The sequence below is a fragment of the Mus caroli genome, unplaced genomic scaffold (genome assembly GCF_978045245.1).
Source record: "Mus caroli unplaced genomic scaffold, Mus_caroli_1 scaffold_9, whole genome shotgun sequence".
NCBI lineage: Eukaryota > Metazoa > Chordata > Mammalia > Rodentia > Muridae > Mus > Mus caroli.
Genome location: NW_028227264.1, coordinates 93,487,449 through 93,506,392, shown reverse-complemented (window position 1 = coordinate 93,506,392; position 18,944 = coordinate 93,487,449). Strand labels below are relative to the sequence as shown.

General features: G+C 40.7%; 1 protein-coding gene across 6 annotated transcripts in view; it reads left to right on the top strand.

The window, feature by feature from the left end:
- Vezt (vezatin, adherens junctions transmembrane protein) overlaps window positions 1-18,944 on the top strand; it is a 73,191-nt gene that overhangs the window by 3,144 nt on the left and 51,103 nt on the right. For 5 of the 6 annotated variants that reach the window (XM_029482506.2, XM_085843103.1, XM_021174870.3 and 2 more), the window contains exon 1: window positions 11,897-12,067. The exons of the other annotated variant lie outside the window; for it this stretch is intronic. In XM_029482506.2, the coding sequence (XP_029338366.1) occupies window positions 11,912-12,067 (156 nt within the window). In that variant the 5' untranslated portion in view covers window positions 11,897-11,911. Of the gene's footprint in view, window positions 1-11,896; window positions 12,068-18,944 lie in introns of those variants that run through there. 6 annotated transcript variants of the gene reach the window in all.

The following is an 18,944-nucleotide window of genomic DNA, read 5'->3' as shown; positions in this document are numbered from 1 at the left end:
AAAGAGATGTATTTGCCTTACATAGATACTCTAAAGCAGTTATGGACACTCCTGTCAGCAGCATGTAAGAGGTCTCCTTTTACCATATCCTCACCAGCACTCTTTCAGCTTTTGTATCCGTCTGATAGATGTGTATTGTTATTTTCGTGTGTTTTTCATTTCTGTATCGTCAGTATGGAACTTAAGATGACCACTGTGAGTCTTTACATTGGTTTTTCTCTTACTATTAAAGAAACTGCGTACAAAGGTACAGTTCCTTCATTGTAATCTACCCGACATCTCTTAGGGTGTATGTATGTGGCTTCTGCACATTTTTAAAAATAAATTTTTATTACATGTGTGCGTGCGTGCGTGCGTGCACGCGCGCGCGCATATGGAGGTCAGAAGCCAATTTACAAGTGTTGATTCTCAACTTCTACCATGTAGGACCTGAAGTCAAATTCATGACGTGGCAGCAAGTCCCTTTGTCCACTGAGCCATCTCAGTGGCAGCTTCTGTACTCTTAACAGTTCATTGCAAAGAATACAATCTCCTAAATTCATTCAAATCCACTTGATCTTTTTTTCTTGTATGTATGGATAATGCTCCAAGGAAATACTTGTGTAACCCTAAAATCACAAAGATGTTTTCTCTAAAAGTTTTGGCCTTTTACAATTGATCTGCTATTTTTTTCCCCAACATGAATATCTGGTTGGCCTGGCATCATCATTTCCCCCACTAAAATATGTTGCCTGTGTTATAAATTGGAGCACCACCTTGTTTTATTGAGACAGGCCTCACTATGTAGTCCTGGCTGGCCTGGAACTCACTATGTAGACTAGCTAGTTCAGACTCACAGAGGTGGTATCCTTGCCTCCTGAAAGCTGGCACCACTCCCTCCCCCTCCCCACCCCTTCCCTTCTGAAGGCCGACTATCACTCTGTAAGCCAGGCTTCCCTCAATACTTGTGATCCTCCTGCCTCAGTCTCCAAAGTGGATAACAGTCATGTGCTGTCACCCCTGGGCAGGTGTTTGCTTTGTTTTCCCCTGTGTCATAGGATTTTCCTTAGCATGCCTTCGGGTTCTTGACTCACTGTCCCATATGACTATTGAAACGATGACCTTGAAAATTTCAGCCTTTAACAAACCTAGGGAAATTTTGTTTGCGATCACATTAAATACGTAGATTAGTTTTGGGAAATCTGACACCTTTGTAATATTGACTCTTCTAATCCAAAACATGTATTTCCTGCCTTGTGCTTTTGTTGCTTCACCTTGAATCGAGATCTTTGGCCAGACTGTGTATATTTTCTACTGCCAGTGTATGATCGCCTTCTCTAAGCAGTCAGCCTTCGATCTCTTTTGTTGTGACGTAAAACTGATTTTAAAAATTGAGAATTATCTCTTCCTTGAAACTAGAGCTAAGTTGGCCAAAAGAAGAGAGAATTTATGTTGTGGTAAGTATTTAACCTCAATTGGGGTATGGGTCATTACGTTCCAGATAAAAACACAAAACTTTTCTATTTATAGTAAGCTTTAAAGTACTAGATATCTACCTTCTATGCTATTATGTCTGCCTCCCTGCCAGTGACCCCAAGATATGACGCTGTGTTCCACCTGGGCTGCTCTTACTCCAACTGGCCAGCCCTTATGGGTAGTTCTCATGAGCCCTTACCCCATAGTGTCTTCTCTCCTTTGCACCTTCTCTCTCTTCTCTCCTCTCCTCAAACCCCAAGCCTGGGAACCAAAACTTCCAACCAATAGTTTTAAATTAAGGAGCAAGGTCACATACCATCACTTGGTGAACATGAGGATTCTCCCATCCCTGAGATCATCCCAGAAGTAACCAGAGCTTGGGGGCCAGTATTAGCATTACAATACATAGCAAAAGACCAGATCTCAGTAAATACATTCTATCAGTCTGTTTGTTTTATAGTGATAATTTTATACTTTGATTTTTTTTCTTTTGAGAGGTATTATAATAGAAAAGAATAGATTCTGAAGCAGGAAGTTCTATTTCAGCTATTTATTAGCTAATGTGACTTTGAGCAAGTCGCTTATCTCAGCTTCAAGTTTCTCAATAGTCTATCAAAATAATAAAATCTACTTTGGAGTAATGATAAATATTAAGTGATTGACTATAACAATTGCTTAGACCTGCCACATTATAAGCATTCAGCAGGTATTATTAGAATTTTCTATCTAGCTAATTGTCCTATATCCAGGTTAGCACTTTTCCTCCCTTTGTTATTTTGAGACAGTTTAAGTATGTGTGTAGCTCAGGTTGACTTGAACTGGTGGTATTCCTCCTGCCTCTGCCTCATGCCATGATTACATGTGTGCATCACCACATCCAACTGTCTCTGTCTGTTTTGAGACAGGGTCTCACTGCGATCCCCTGGCTGGCCTAGAAGCTGTCATATAGGCCTAGGCTGGCCCCAGACTTACAGACTTACCCTGCCTATCTCTGCTTCCCTCCCAGTGCTGCACTGAAAGGCATACACTACCGTGACCAGCCAGCTTTTCTTATTAAGAGTAGTTCCTTAGTTTTTAAGTCTCATTTATGAGACTAGACTATGCAGAACTTATTATGTACAGTGTTTATGCCTTTTCTTTTTATATTCCATAGATAATTTCAGCTTATCATATAGACAAAGTTACTGGTTTAGTTCGCTCAGTTAAATATAATCTGTAATATCTATTTATTTATCTATCTATCTATTTATTTATTTATTTATTTTTGAGACAGGGTTTCTCTGTATACCCTGACTGTCCTGGAACTTACTTTGTAGACCAGGCTGTCCTCAGACTCACAGAGATGCACTTGCCTCTGCCTCCCAAGTACACCACCATCAGGCTTCTTTTTTATATTCTATAGATTTCCAGCCTTTCAGATAGACTGTTCAAAGAATTGGTTATTGGCTTTCTTTGACAGGAAGTTATGGTATTCCATAGACTTAAAGGCTAAGGGAAGAAAGTATTTCTGGAATACAGTCAAAGTTCAAGTTAAAAGGGAAGAAAATACCCAAAGGAGTTGTGGTTTTAGGTAGAGGAATGCAGTCAACTACTGCTATGTAGGTTTTCCTACTGACTAAATCCAGCTGGGATGGAGATGGTAAAGGAATACAGGTTGATATTGATCAAAACAGTTAGGGTTAGAATTACAAGTCTGAGAGACACATGGAGAAAAAGAGTCACCCATGACGCACATCCCTTACCCAAACTAAACTAAGTCATGGGCTAAAGAAGAATTAAGATGGAAATCACAAAACTGTGAGGCGAACTACCCTTCATAATTCATGAAATACAGCCAAAGCAATACTCATAGGACGATTTATAGTCTTACAAGTTATTTCCAGAATACAGGGGGTTAACTCATGAAGCTGAGGAAAACCAAGCCAAATAAACATAAGGAATCTATGCAATTCTGTAAAGTAGCAGAATTTTTAAATGTGTAGAAAGCTTACATTTTTTTTCAAAGAATTAAAAATTGCCCAGCTATGGTGGTACACACCTTTTATCCCATCATTCGGGAGGCAGATCTCTGAGTTTGAAACCAGCCTGGTCTACAGAGCAAGTTCTGATACAGCCAGGGCTACACAGAGAAACTCTGTCTCAAAAAGCAAAACTAAATAAATACATGACTTAATTAATTAATAATAAAGAACAATAAGAGAAGTGGCACAAATTAACATTGTATGCTCTAATTAGTTTAGAATGATAATCATTGCCATACTGTCTCTGACCTGCCAGCTCCTGAGTGATGGCACAAAGATGTATTATCCTTTATTATAGCTTAGGCCTTAGTTGGCTACCTTCCAGCTAGCTCTAACCTGAGTCATTCTAGTCCACGTCTGCCTTGTGGCCCGTTACCTCTCATTCAGTCCTGGCATCTGTTCTTTCCATCTCTGCGCCACAGTGACAAAATCCCTGTGCCTGATTCTTCTCCAGAGTTCCTGTCTCTGCCCAGAAGTCTTACCTTTCCTCTCCTGCTCAGCTACTGGCTAGCAGCTCTTTATTGAGCCAATCAGAAGGTGATGGAGGTATATATTTATGAAATATCAGGCAGGTGATGAGCCACAAAAGAACAATAACAAAGCCTGCCCAGGACTCAGCTCTCTGCTGTACAGAAGTCAACATTTGAATAATACAAAGACAACCTTTATACGTGCACAAAAAGATTACCCAACAAGTAATCCAGTGGCACGCCTGTTGCTTCTTCATGATTTTACCTGCAGTAATAAATTCACTTGAATAGGAGACAGTATACATCAGAGAAAGCTGTGGCCATTGGGCTGTTGTGCAGAAATTCAAAAGATCGGAAAGGCCAAACCTTAAACCTTAAAGAAGATTCATCCCTTTATCAGTCCAGATGTTATAGGCCCACAGCATCTGCAATCTTTAGGATTCTGTACAGTATTATCTTCTAACCAGTGACCTGTTAGCGTATAACTATGACTTTTCAAAACGTCTAGCAGACTAGTAGTTAGGCTTTTGTCTCCTCCAAACCAGTTACTCTTTTACAGATATTTAATTTTGGATCATTAGGCTTCTTTTAATACATTGTCATAAAATACATAAAAATGTTAGGTAAGATTTTCTGCAAAGGCAGTATTCAAATTTTGAACTGTAGGCTTCATTGGTTGTCCAGAACATATTACGGCACTACCAATGAATTCAAAAGCAATGAGCTATGTACCCATATTGAATACACAGCCAACAAGTTAAAAGGTTTTTCCCAGGACACTACAAGTCTAGTCAATGTTAACTCAGCCATCACTGGCCATGAGTCTGTTTTACAGTATGTTCAGCTTTTAAAACTCTGTGCAACTACAGGGTCTTCAAGGAAAAACCAATCCAGGTCTTAAAGCATATGATTCCTCAGACCCCAAACACTACCAGGAGCCCCTCACCCAGGACTCGGGCCAGCTCACCGAGGCTGTGCACAGTTCCTAGTTAAACTCTTCTGAGCAGAAAACTAACACCTGTTTCCTGCCAGCTATGATTTGCCTCTCACTCAGCCAGCGCATTGTATTCAGATTGTGCTAATTAGCCCTGTTTGTAGATACTCAGTCCTGGAACAGTGAAACAAAATTCCCAGAAAAGAAAAGCTACACATGTGCCAAACATTCTACAAGGCCAACTGACTGATTGTAGAGAACTAGACTCTTACAGGTTGGAAGCCAAATTTATCTTGAGCTGTCTTTGTCCCTCTAGATAACCATTTATTGCTCACCTCTGTGTGACATCCTTGTGATTAATAGATAAATCTATTGGGAGTGTTTAAACAGACCCCTAGCTTCCACCAACTCAAAGGCCAAGAATGGCATCAGATAGTATCTGAGGCCAGGAGCAGAAAGTGGGATCAAGAATGCCCATTATTCTGTTACTGTAAGCACTTCATGAAACTATTGCCATGCTGGAACCCAGTGTTTGGGGTAACCTGGATCCATGTTCTCCTGCCACCATCCCTGGTATTTGGTTCCAGAATAAACTGCTTCTTTTTGTGTGTATTTCTGTAAGTGTAATGTGATGTATGGGTATGTATGTAGATATATATATATATATATATATATATATATGCAAGCATTCATGTGTATTAGTTCAGGTGGGCATCATGCCACAACATAGGTCAGAGGACAAATTGGTTATAGGTTCTTACCTTCCCCCTTGTTTGAGGCAAAAGTATCTCGTTGTTCAATACTGTGGATGCCAGGCTAGCTAGTCCATGAGCCTCGGGAGTTTCTTGTCTCTTCCTTCCATCTCTCCATCTCTTAAACTATAAGCATGAGATACTATACCTAGTTTATATGATGAATTCTCAAGATTTGAAATTATGGTCGTCAGCCTTATGTGGGATAGCTTTACCCACTGAGCCATCCCACCAGCCCCAAAATAAACGATCTTTTTAACCCCCTTTGAAATGAGAGATGTGTGAGAGAGATTGCAGTGAGTCATTGGTTTGATGCATCTGTATCAGCTGTAAACAGAAGCCTATCTATACCCAAAAGGAAATTTTATGTCAGTGGTTAGCTCATTGTACAGATCACTGTTGCAGTCCTCATAAAACAGAGAACCCTTGGGCATAACGAAGCAGAGAGTGGCATGGTGATGCAAGCCTGCAATGCCTACCTCGAGGGACTCAGACAGGAGGATTGCACATTTGAGATGAGCATGAACTTTGTAGTAGAACTGTATCTCAAAAAAAAACAAGAGAGGGAGAGAATGTGAACCCCTGCTCTCCTTCCACCTGCCAGATCTCTGACAGATGCCCCCAACTGGGAGACTTCAAATTTACATCCAGGTTAGCAGCAAGATTAGTCAGGGTCAAGTGTAGCTTACCCATGTCTATGATACAAGAGGCATGCTGCATTTGAGAGGTCCGCCGGAGGCTCAGTAAGTCAGACTACTACAGCAGCCAGAGGCCCAGCCTCTCCTCCCCGGGAAAGCTTGCCAGTGTGTTACATGCATTTGGTGTAATACTGTGCACTCTAATGCTATTGCAGAGTCGGAAGTCCAGCTCATACATGTCACACACTTTCCCAGAGAGGCTCATACCACACTAAAATAAAAAAGGGTTAGTTTTGAACGGCATTCCAAGAATATCCTTTTTAAAAACTTTCACCGGGCGTGGTGGCGCACGCCTTTAATCCCAGCACTTGGGAGGCAGAGGCAGGCGGATTTCTGAGTTCGAGGACAGCCTGGTCTACAAAGTGAGTTCCAGGACAGCCAGAGCTACACAGAGAAACCCTGTCTCGAAAAACCAAAAAAAAAAAAAAAAAAAAACAAAAAACAAAAAAACAAAAAAACTTTCTATTGGGGGCTGGTGAGATGGCTCAGTGGGTAAGAGCACCCGACTGCTCTTCCGAAGGTCCGGAGTTCAAATCCCAGCAACCACATGGTGGCTCACAACCATCTGTAAGAAGATCTGACTCCCTCTTCTGGAGTGTCTGAAGACAGCTACAGTGTACTTACATATAATAAATAAATAAATAAATAAATAAATAAATAAATAAATCTTTAAAAAAAACAAAACAAAAAAAAAACTTTCTATTGATTCTTTGTGAGTTTCATACCATGCACCCTAATCCCACTCATCTCCCCGTCCCTCCCCCCAAAATAAAAAGCACACAAAACAAAACAAAACAGAAAACATGTCATCGTGGAAGCTGTAGTGTGTCACAGTGTACCCCACAGTATATCCCTCTGTCCACACATCTTGACTTGCAAATGTTCATTGCAATGAGTCATTGGTTTGGTTGGAGGTCTCTGGCTTCTGTGACACCCTCAATATCGGATCCTCACCAGGACTCCTCCCAGGTATCCTGTTGCTGCCTCGTGTCATGGAGGCCCTGCAGCCTTGGATCAGCAGGACCGGCCCTTTCACGCATCCCAACAGTTCACAGATGATACAGATTTTGGGTTGTGCCCACTCAACGCCATGCATCTGGGTGGCAGCTGAGCTGGTCAGCCCATAGGCTCTTCCTTATCTGCCGCACAGTGTGAGCTCTCCAGTGCTGCTCTGGCTAGGCCATCCAAAGACAAGAGGCAGGGCCAATTCTTCCCCTCTTGTACCCTTGGGGTGGCTTACCCACAACCCAGCCTCCTGGGTCAGCTCTCTTCCAACCTCCCCCCTCACTCTAACACCCTATGGGCTAGCTCGCCCAGTCCTTCGCCATCAGGACCAGTTCCACTGTGTTGCCCAGGTGAGGGTCAGGGCCAGTTCTCCCTAGTGTTACAGCCGGTGAGAGGAGAGGCAGGGATAGCTGTACTGCTCTCATGACTTCAAGGCCAGCTCGGACTACCACAGGTGTAGGCTGTGCTGCTCACCTACACCCTCCACCAGGGCCCAGCCTTACTGTGCTGCCCAGGCAAAGTGCTTGGCCTGCTCTCCTGATTGGGGGGGTGGGGGAGACGGCAGGGCCAGCTCATCCACTCTCATGAGCCTTTGGCTGCTAACCTTTTTACCTCTTAATCCATTTTAACTCTTAAGGTATCTTTCTAAGATTTAGTTTTTTATTATTTTTTAACTATGTGTATAGGTGTGGTATGGGCTTGTGTGGGGGGACAGAGACCAGAGGCATTGGATCCCTAGGAGTGATTGTGAGCTACCTGGCAGTGCTGAAAACCAAACTCAGATCCTTTAGAGGAACAAGGAAACTCAACCCCTGCCACCTTGTCACCCTCGTCTCAAGGTATCTTGTTCTAATTTACATGTCCTGGTTATTAGTGAATTTTACTGTGAGTTCAGTCATCCCTGGCCCAGCTGTGAGTCTTCATAATCTGAAAGATGGTGTAAAAAAGGCACTGAAGAAGGAAGGACGGAAACAGGAGACTTCTCAGGCCTGCCTCCCAATCCTCTGCACCTTCAGTCCATCGGGGCCACATTCCAGTGTACCTCCACAGTTAGTGCCTTACAGTGGAGCCTCCTTCTCTAAGGGGGTTTGTCTTCGTAAGTCATGTATTGAACATAGCAGGGTCTCACTGTGTAGTCCTGACTGGCCTTAAGCTCACAAAGGTCCTCCTGCCTTTGCCTCCCTAGTACTGAGACTAAAGGCATGAGCCACCATGCCCAGCGTTAACATGATTTGTTTTAAACAGAACCTTCTTCCAGCCATTCTACCACTAAGGGCAGGGGATTTGGGGTCTCACTCTACCTACCTAAGGACAGTCTTCAGCCACTCAGTGATTAGACAGCAACAGAGCCCAATTTAAAAGATGCTGTGGTGGAGAACTTGCTTAGCATATATAGGCCTTATATCCAGTCCTCAGTACCAGAAAGAAAAGGAAAAGTATTTAGGACATGATGGTAAGGCGTCATCTGACAGGAGTAAGATGCAAAATAAATACCGAAATACCAAGGTGGTCGGTACTACGTCATTAACTAAGATAGAGAGATAGTATTCTCTGGTCACATTAGAAATGCATTAAAGTTCTGATTCTAGTCTGTCTTGATTTCTCACTTTTCTTTTAAGACAGGATCTTGCTCACTGTATACCCTAGGCTGACCTTGAACTTGAGATCCTCTTGTCTCAGCCTCCCAAATCCTGGGTTTACAGGGGTACACCACGTTTTCACACAGTAATTTAATTGCAGAAAGTTTGAGCGATTACATTCACTGTCAAAAGACCAGTTTTAGCCCGGGTTATCCATAAACTCGTGGTCCTCTGGCCTCAGCCTCCTGAGTGCTGGGATTATTAGCATGCTCAGTTTGAGGAACCTTTTGTACTGCCATCTCATCTTTACTCTTGGGAATGTAATTGTCTAGTTGACTCTTTACTGTCAAAGGCTTTTCTGTGTTTGTTGACTTTCTTCTTCCTTTTTTTATTCTTGACTGAAAAGATCCTTTTTCATCTTGTAATCTTGATCTTTCTCTCACCTACATCTTTAATGCTTCACATGGATTATAAAAGGTTCACTCTTTATTGGCAGCAGTCCCATTTGTCCCCAACTGAATGAGAGAGAATGAGGTGTCCTCCCACATTGCATGTGGGAGGCCATTTAGAAACCCCTCCCTTACTGGAGGAAAGCTGCTCTCCTCACAGTTTTAAAGGCTCTTATCCGAGTTTAAAGAACAAAGGGCATTGCACAGGGTGACTGGGACTTCCTCCCTGCATCCATTGCGGCTCTGAGTCATGACTGATGGAAGAAACTGCATGCACGTCGTTGGGCATTTGCTGATAGAGTTTGCTATCGGGAAGAATTAGACGTAACATTTCAGCTGATAGAACATAGAGCCCTAAATCCTGTTGTTATTAAAAAAAAAAAAAAATGTAGCTCCAAATAGTAGCTGAGAGGGCTGGCACCGCTGTTACTTTTACCACTGCTAATAAAGGACTATCAGTGCTCTTAAGTCACAGCTTCATAAAGGTAGGCCACTGAAGCTAACTGAGCTTATCGCCAGTTATGAAGTATAAATTATAAAAATTAATGTCGGAGAGCAAGTCTATCTTTTCCCTGTTTGCTTCTATGATTTTTTTTTTACTTCATAACATATCCTCTGGCTCAAATAGAGATGTATTGATTTATTTTTAAAATTTAGACTATATGAAGAGAGTCTACCAATGGTTTAGGCTGGAGCCCCGGTTTTAATCCTAGTTATCTCTAGCTTTGTTCCAAGTGTTCCCCCAAGTCCCCAGAAGTAAAACTGCCTTAAGGATTTAGGAGTGAAAAGGTCCAAGCTACAGGTAGTGTATTAATAAGACTTTTATCTCTGGACTTTCTGAGTATTGCCTCTAGTATCCATTGAGATGCCGCCATGGTGCTAGAGCCACCACAGAAAAGCAAACCAAAGTGTCCATTAGCTTTAATTTGAAATAAGATATTTAAATATGCATTGCAATTCAGTGTAGTTGGTGCAACCAGTATCACCGTCTATATCTTACTAGGGGAATCATCCTGGCTGACCCACAACCTTTAATTTCATATATTTTCAGACCTTTATTGAAAATGGACTTTCTACTTCAGCATATCTTGCTTTGCTTTAGTGGTTGGTTTATTTGTCTGTTTGTTTGGTGACAGGCTAGCCTTGAACTCTACATACGTATCCAAGAAAGTCTTATACCTCCTGATCTTTCTGCCTCCTCCACCCACAAAGTGCTGTGGTGTGGGTTTTAGGCATGGCTTGCACCTCTGTTGCTAGTGTCTCTGGCTTTCTAAGAAGGAATAGTCATTTTGAGAGAAAGGTTTCGTTCATCTCTTTAAGAACCACAAAGTGGGCCTAAAAACCTCAGGCAGGGCTGGCAAGATGACTTGTGGGGAAGACACTAGCTGCCAAGCCCAGTAACCTGAGTTTGAGTCCACATGATGGAAGTTGAAATGGACTCCCAGAGATTGTCTCTGACCACCACATACACACCATGACACTCACATGCCCACCAGTCACCACTCCTCCCAAAAAATAGATAAATAAAAGAATACAGGGAATCTTTTTTGTGCTTTTTTTGGATATTGCTTGTGTGTATTTGTGTTAGTTTTTCAAATTTGGAGTAGGCAAAGAAAGAGAGTATAAAGTCGATATGATCTCTTAACATCCAAACTTCACTTTTATGATATTTGCATGTTCTTCTCACATGTTAGATTGAGTATGTTTGATGTTTTGGCCTTTTAAAAATAAAGATCTACTGAAAATGATAGCTGTAAGTGCCTGCCCACGCACATCACACCACTCAGGCAGATTTCTAATGCTATGAAAGTGCGATACTGTCAAGGCCAGGGGAGACTCAGCAGCTCACCCTCGCTAGTGTCTTTCCTCTCGGTTAAGAACAATTCTCTGTAATGAGAAAGAAGAGAAACAGAAGGGAAGAAGGGAAGGAGGAAGGAAGAAGAGCAATCCAGAAAAAGCAGTCAGTCAGTAGCATTCCTTCTTAGTCTTTGCCAGGTCCTACATCCAGGTAAAAACCTTTAGATTCTGCCTTGGCGGCTTCCTTTGATGATGGACTTTAACTTGGATGCCAAATAAACTTTCTCCCCCCCCCCCAAAAAAAAAAGAACAATTCTCTGCTGACTGTTACTTTCAGTTGGTTAATCTATAAGCCACAAAAGGTCAGCTTTCTCTTTCCTGATGAGTTTGTATGATTTTTTTATTTTATTTTTGATTTAGATAGTATTGTCTTAACATTTAGACATTTGAGAAAATGCACAAAGGACTAAAAATACTCCTTTAAAAACTTTCTGCCCATAGTATCTCGCGTAAGATTAATGGGATGATATTCGTTTCAGTGAAAATGTTTAGAAGCCGGCAGCCAGGCTGTATGAATCTGTGTCTTGCCTGCTCTACTGGCGTATAGATGAACTTGAAATGTATACTAGTGTTAGTTAACATCCTTTGAAGGCGTTTTCAAGTCCCCTGCTCGGAGTTGCTGAGTAAGAGCACTAAAATGATAGTCAGGTTTTTTTCAAAGCACTGCTCCTGATAGAAAACTGCTTAGTAATGACAGACACGCCCTCCAGCCCAGCGGCCATTTTGTACTGTAGCTCTGGAGAAACAAGTGGGAGTCATGGAAAGCAGTCTGCAGCAGGAAGAGTATGGACAAGAGGCAGTACACTTTTCAGTGAGGAAACTGGAGAGCTTAAAACTATGCTGGCTGTGAGTAATTTAGTTGGACTATTTTTTATGTGCCCTTTTAATATTTTTAAATTTTGCCATTAGGTTTTGTCTCTGTTGATGTTAGAGAGCAATTAAGTGCTTTGATTTGGGGCTTTTGGGATAAGTGGTATTTTAGAAATTATGCTAAAATATGTAATGACAAATATTTCCTATTGTTTTAAATTTTTAATCTTGCAGGATACTAGCCTATGATATTTCCAAGTGCTTTAAGAGTTGAAAGGCAGTGTGTAGTTCATTTTAGATTATACTTTACAGTCATTTACTGGGTTAAAGACAAGCAAATAGACACTGGTTTCTACAGGGAAAGAAAACATTATTCATTGTATAGCTTGTTGATTTTGATCTGAGTTTTGACTCTTTAAGTGAAGTTAATATACATTTGAAAAGAAAAATTAATAATTTGGTGTCTTCCATAATGAGACTAGAAATGGTTTGTGGGCCTCTGAACCCGGATGAGCATAGATTCATGTAGGTGGGAAGTCTGCATAACAGAGTTCCTTCCCAAATCTTGCAGCTGCAGGTCTCTATGCCAATGTTCTGTTCCTCACACTGCAGTAGTAGAAGCTAGGGCGATGGCTTTCCTGTTAATTTTGTATTTAATATAGACTGGCAAGCCCTAGTAACCAACATCTGACAATAGTTAGCATTTTACCAGATCCAACAATGTGAATATAGTACTGATACTTTAAATAAAGACATATGTAATACATATGTAAATCATTAGTGTTATATGGAAGACAGCACACTTGCTAAAGTGACACTTAATTGGATACTGATACCTTTTTTATCAGTAAGGCTGATGCTGGGTGCATTGTTTTCGAGAATTACATGAATGTATTATATGTAATGTGAAATATAACATTATATTATTAAGTCAAATAATACAGGAATATCACAGCTTGGTACCTAGGATTGGAAGTGGTAGGTCAGTGGATGTATATGTTTATCCTTTCCTACCTATCTATCCTTAGTGTACAAAGGTCCCTCATTCCCACACCCTTGCCCTTGATGTATGTTACCGGGTTTCTTTTTTGTTGTTTAGGTTTAGTTATTTGACTTTACGTTTGTGAATGTTTTCCCTGCATGTATGTCTATGCTCTATGTGCATGTCTGGTGCCCATTGAAATCAGAAGGTGGCTTGTAAGCTGCCATGTAGGTGCTTTCAAACCAAACCCAGGTCCTCTGCTAGAGCAACAAGTGCCTTTAACCACCGAGACGTCGCTCCAGCCAGTTGTCTCTACTTGTGTCTGATGTAGGTCTGCCACTATATTTGTTTTCTAAAAAATTCAATCTATATATTCAGTAGGTTAACTCTCCCAGTGGCTAGTATTTAAGGCTGTGTAATTCACATTGGCTATCTATAACTCAGTCTCCTCCCCAGCCCTTGCGTTTTCTAGTTAGGATCTCTCTGTGGAGCTTATTCTGGCCCTAAAATCTAGAGCCTTCCCCTTATGTCTCTTGAGGGCTGGTAGCGCACTCATGTGCTATTTATTTCACGTGGCTCAGGTTTGCTTCTAACTTGCTGTTTCCTCTTCTAACTGTTGCTTTGCCGCTGTTTTGTGTTTCAGTAAACATCACCATTCTTTCAACATGGAATTGTTGGAACCAGAAATGTAGCTACCATCCCTGTTTCCCTATTGTCAGTCACCTTCAGCCATAACCTCACGCTTTCACCTCCCACGTGTTGGGATTACAGGCATGTAAAAACTACCAAGGTTTACTTTGATTTTAAACACTCATTAATTTTTTTCACCTGACAGTAGGAGGCTGGCTAGGTGATGACACAGGAATGAAGTGCCATGGGGACACCTAATAAATAGAATATTAATCCTGATACAGAAAGATCTTCGAAGTGTAGTAAGTGAAGAGAGCCAGGTGTAAAAAAATGAAGCACATTCCATTTTGTATAAACATTTCCAAAGCATTCACACATACATTTTAATGAAAGGCTTCCCAAGGTAAGGAAGGTCTATTTCCTTTTGAAAGATAAAGGCTAAGTACGAAGGGTTGGCTAAAAGGTTATTTCTCATTTTATGTCTTTTGGTTAAAATTGTAATTTGAAAGTAGCAAAGTAGTAAAACAAATACATAAGGATAAGAAAGTGAGCTTGGTCTCCTTTTATAGATAAAATAAATCACCTTTTTGCTGTATATCCACAGAAAGAAGTTAACAGTAGAGAGCTGCCAAAGTCTCTATAGTACATGATGGACAGTAAGTTTTAAGAAACGTTGGGCTAATGCTGAATGCATAGATGGCAGCTGATCTTCCTACTGGAATGTTGTCAGCTGCCAGTCATGAGCAAGACAGAGCTGTAGGATACCTGAGGGACACTGGGCCCTGTAACACAGTGGGCTGTGACTCAGCTGTGAGACAGAGCAACTGGTGGGTCTCCTAATGCAATGACCTCCATGACCAGTGGCATTGTAATAGTGAGTTGTGATTCAGAGAGCATCATAAAACTTTTGACAACAGTAAACATTTCTGAATGCTTAATGACCAAAAATTTAATAGAAGTTAAATCTGTAACGAACCCAAGGTGTTTCTGTCAGTGTCTGCCCGCGCAGTATCTGCAACTTCACCACAGCCTGAGCATTCTGAGCACTGAGCATGCGAACTGTGCGCTGCACGTACCACCACCTCGCATAAGGACAGCACTGGCAGAAGTGCCTCCACTCAGCTTTTTGTTACTGTGTGTTAGGAATTGCAGTCGTTGGTTGGTTGGTTGTTGGTTTGTTTGTTTGTTTGTTTGTTTGTTTTGGGAAGATTTCTGTCCCTGTATAAATGTAATGGTTTAGTTGTGAAAAAAATTCTGAATGTTTTATAATCATAAATAATCCTTCCTGAGCATGAAAGTGTCAGTGTACTTTTGGGTTGTATTGTCCGAATATTTGATTTAAAACGCTGTTTGAATTCCTGACTAGAGTTTAACTTCTTCTTTTTTTTTTTTTTTTTTTTTTTTTGTAGCATAGAATAGAGTTTATTTAGGGCATGGGGAGGGGAGTTAAGACACTAGTAGAGGCAGAGAAAGACAGACAGAAGGAGAGAAGGAGAGAGTAGAGAAACTTTTTTTTTTTTTAAGAAATGTTAAATCTCTAGGCAGTGGTGGCGCACACCTTTAATCCCAGCACTTGAGAGGCAGAAGCAGGTGGATTTCTGAGTTCAAGGCCAGCCTGGTCTACAGAGTGAGTTCCAGGACAGCCAGGGCTGCACAGAGAAACCGTCTCAAAACCGGAAAAAAAAAAAAAAAAAGAAAAGAAAAGGAAAGGAAAGGAAAGTTAAATCAGGCTGGAGGGATGGCTCAGCGGTTAAGAGCACTGACTGCTCTTAACCTGAGTTCAAATCTCAGCAACATGGTGCCTCACAAACATCCCTAATGAGATCTGACGCCCTCTTCTGGTGTGTCTGAAGGCAGCGACAGTGTATTTACATATAATAATAAAATAAATCTTAAAAAAAAAAGAAAGAACTGTTAAATCAACTTGGCTTGATATTAGAACAGATTTACAGGGTCTTCCTGACATGGCCAGCAATACATACTTCTGTCATTCTGTACTACATATTTACATATACACACATATATTTATGTGAAGCAGCATTCTCAGCATTGATGATTGTAAAATCAAAATATCAGTCAACTCTGGAAAATGTTGACAATGCTGTATGTGTCCTGCAGTGTCAGATAGTCATCGTGATTTAATTCTGTATGATAAGCACTTCTATCCCAATAATATACAAACTTGCTTAAAGTTTTTTAAATGGTAAAATTATATGTCTGCTAAAAGCTTATTTGAAATAAATTTACAATATATTATCAAAAATATTTATTTACTTCTTTTTTATATGTATCTACCTAATATTGCATAAATTTGATCAGGTAAAAAATGGAACACAACTGGAAAATGTTTAATAAGCCCCGACCAATCAGCACAGTCATGCAGGGTTGGTTCCATGAGGCCTTGATCCTTCCCATAGATAGCAAAGTCAACAGATGCTTGAGTCTCTTACACAAGATGAGATGGTGTTTGCATGTCCCCTGTACACATCCTCCAGTGACTTCATACCTACTCTAGGCACTTAGGCTCATGATATAATGTAAGTGTCGTATACTTGTTTACAGAGTGAGGACAAGAAAAAAGTAACAATTTTGCAAACAGATTCCAGTTTGTCTTCTAAGTATCACCTCCCCATGGTTGTTTAAATGCACAGGAGTGAAATCTATGGCTATAGAGAGCTGAGTCCGTGGACGCTGGTGGTGTTTTTCATGTCAGTATAAAGGAAGTCACCCAGGAAGGAACCATTTCTGAAGGAGGCTGGGTTATTTAGACACCGGCCTTTCTATCTATGGCCCAGTTAGTCAGATACACATTTCTTACCTTGATACTTACTCCAACAGGTGTCTTCTGATAACCAAAATTCACTTAAATTTTATTAAATTCAAGGAGAAATAGTCTACTAATCCTTTAGCTCAGCTAGAATTCTTGCAAACCTCAAGTTTCAAAGTTAAAATGAGGGCATGGCACGACTCTGTAAAGAAACTCACCTTCTTGCTGCCCATGGTAGTGCACACCTGTAATCCAAGCCCTCAGAAACTGAAATAGGGTCACACTTGCAGTATGCGGCCATCTCCATGGAGACAGACGGTTCCAGGAATAGGGTTTACTCCCCATTTCTGTCCTCGGGAGGCTCTTGGATGTGCCATGCCATGAGATGCATGGTGGGAGTCTGCGGTTCTGCAAAGCTGACGACACAGAGACATGAGAGTGATGAGGCAAAGACCATTGTCAGTGCCTCCCGCCATGGTGGTTTCAGCAAGGGTGGCTGGCCCTTCTGTAACACAGCTCTCCAGTTGTGTCAACCTCCAGCCCATTTGTAGTTTGTCTTTTAATTTTTTCCTCCCCCTGGGTACCTATACCACTTATTATTAGAGGAGTTGCCACCTTCTGCCATCTTTGACTAATTCTTCTCCAGGCTAGACCTGAAATTTATATCATGTTCTGCTGTGTTTGAAACACGTTACAAGAAATAATTTAATAATGAAAGTATTTTATGCAGCCTGTTCATTTCTGAACTGAACTTAGTTTTAAACTAACAGCATTGACACTTTTATATAATGTTATCACAGACTATTAAAAACAAACAATACTGCATTAAATGAATGGTTCAGGCTTTACAGAGACATTGAATAGAACCTAGTATCTGGATGTGGGACACAAGGGTAGGGGACATCATGATGTGCCCTAAGGATAAGACCTGAATAAGCTATTTTCTTGAACTTTTTGTTCAACAAAAACTTGGAGCTTTCTTGTTTGCTTTTATTTTTATTGCAAAAATATGCTTCAACCACCAGAAAAACCCTAGCATAACCCAAACCTCTTGGCTCTTTTCCTCCCTTTGCGGAATTCTTTCTGGTGCTGTGGTGTGTGTTTCTGTCAGCTAGGATTTACAGGAACAGTAAACCACAAGGATTTCCTGAGGAGGAGCTCCCACATGCTGTGTCTGAGCTTTCTCCTATTGCTTTTGGCAGCGGTGATTCACTTCAAGACTCCAGAGTTATACTTTGTGTCCAGTGTTAATGCTTTCTTTTCAAAAACCAACCAAAACATTGTTAATTCTGTCTTGCTTAAACCGAGGAAAAGAGTTAGGCTATAACAAATCATGTGTATATCCTGCACACTTCATTTCCAAAGTTACCATCAATGTGTAGTAATGCTCATTATATGAAAAGTAGATATTTCCATACATTTAATTGGTTCTTAGAACTACTGCCCCCAAACCTAAATAATAGTGGTTAGGATGTTTGCAGCAGGGAGGGAACTCTACCTTGTCATAAGAAAATGCATTTTATATTGAATGATCAAAGTTTTCTTTGAGCACTGGTGTTTTGCTTACATGTATACCTGTGAGAGGGGTTTAGATCCCCTGGAACTGGAGTTAAAGACACTTGCAAGCTGCTGTGTGGGTGCTGGGAATGGAACCCTGGTCAGCCAGTGCTCTTAACCACCGAGCTGCACTCCGGGCCCAATGATGGAGTTTTTATGCTTACGATTTTCACCCTTTTTGTGCTTCCTCAGCTCATCAGTAAGCTTTCCTGTTCTTCCCGTTTCACTAAGAAACACGTTCTGTTTCACTAAGGCTAACCTTTCCCAGGGTAAACTGTCACTAGTCAGATTTTGTCATAGCCATTTGCCTTTGCTGTAAGTATTAGAAAAGACTGTTAAAATACTTCTTGCCTTTCAATAAACACATCTATTTAAATCTTTTCTTTATATACTTCATTCAGTAGATTTTGAAGCAGAAGAGGGGAAAAAACTACCAACAAAACAAATTGCAACAAATAGAATGCAAAAACAGATAAAAAGATGCCCTCATTGGCTGGAGAGATGGCTGGGTGTTTCAGAACTGGTTCATCTTCAGGAAAGCCAGATTTAATTCCTAGCACAACTGTCTGGAACTCTTCAGGATCCAGCGCCACCTTCTGGCCTTCTTCATGAGCACTGGATGCATGTGATGCACAAACATGTGCAGACAGAACACATGAAATAAAAAGAAATAAACCCTTTAAAAACAAGATTCCACAAGTCTTCTATTATTCCAGTTGCAGTAAGGATGTTATCAAATATATCGATCTACTCATACTCATTTTTTCACTTGGAATTTTTTATTAAATTCATTGTTTACATTATTACTCCTAATGAGTTTATTGCTATTTTTAAGTAAAACAAATATTTTAATTTTTCACTTCTAATTTCTGATGTGATAAATGTCAATAAACAGCTATATAACAGAAGATGATCTTTGTTTTTTTTTTCAGTTTTTTTAAACTATAAAGGTTCTTTTATTTGAGGAGGGGGTAAAT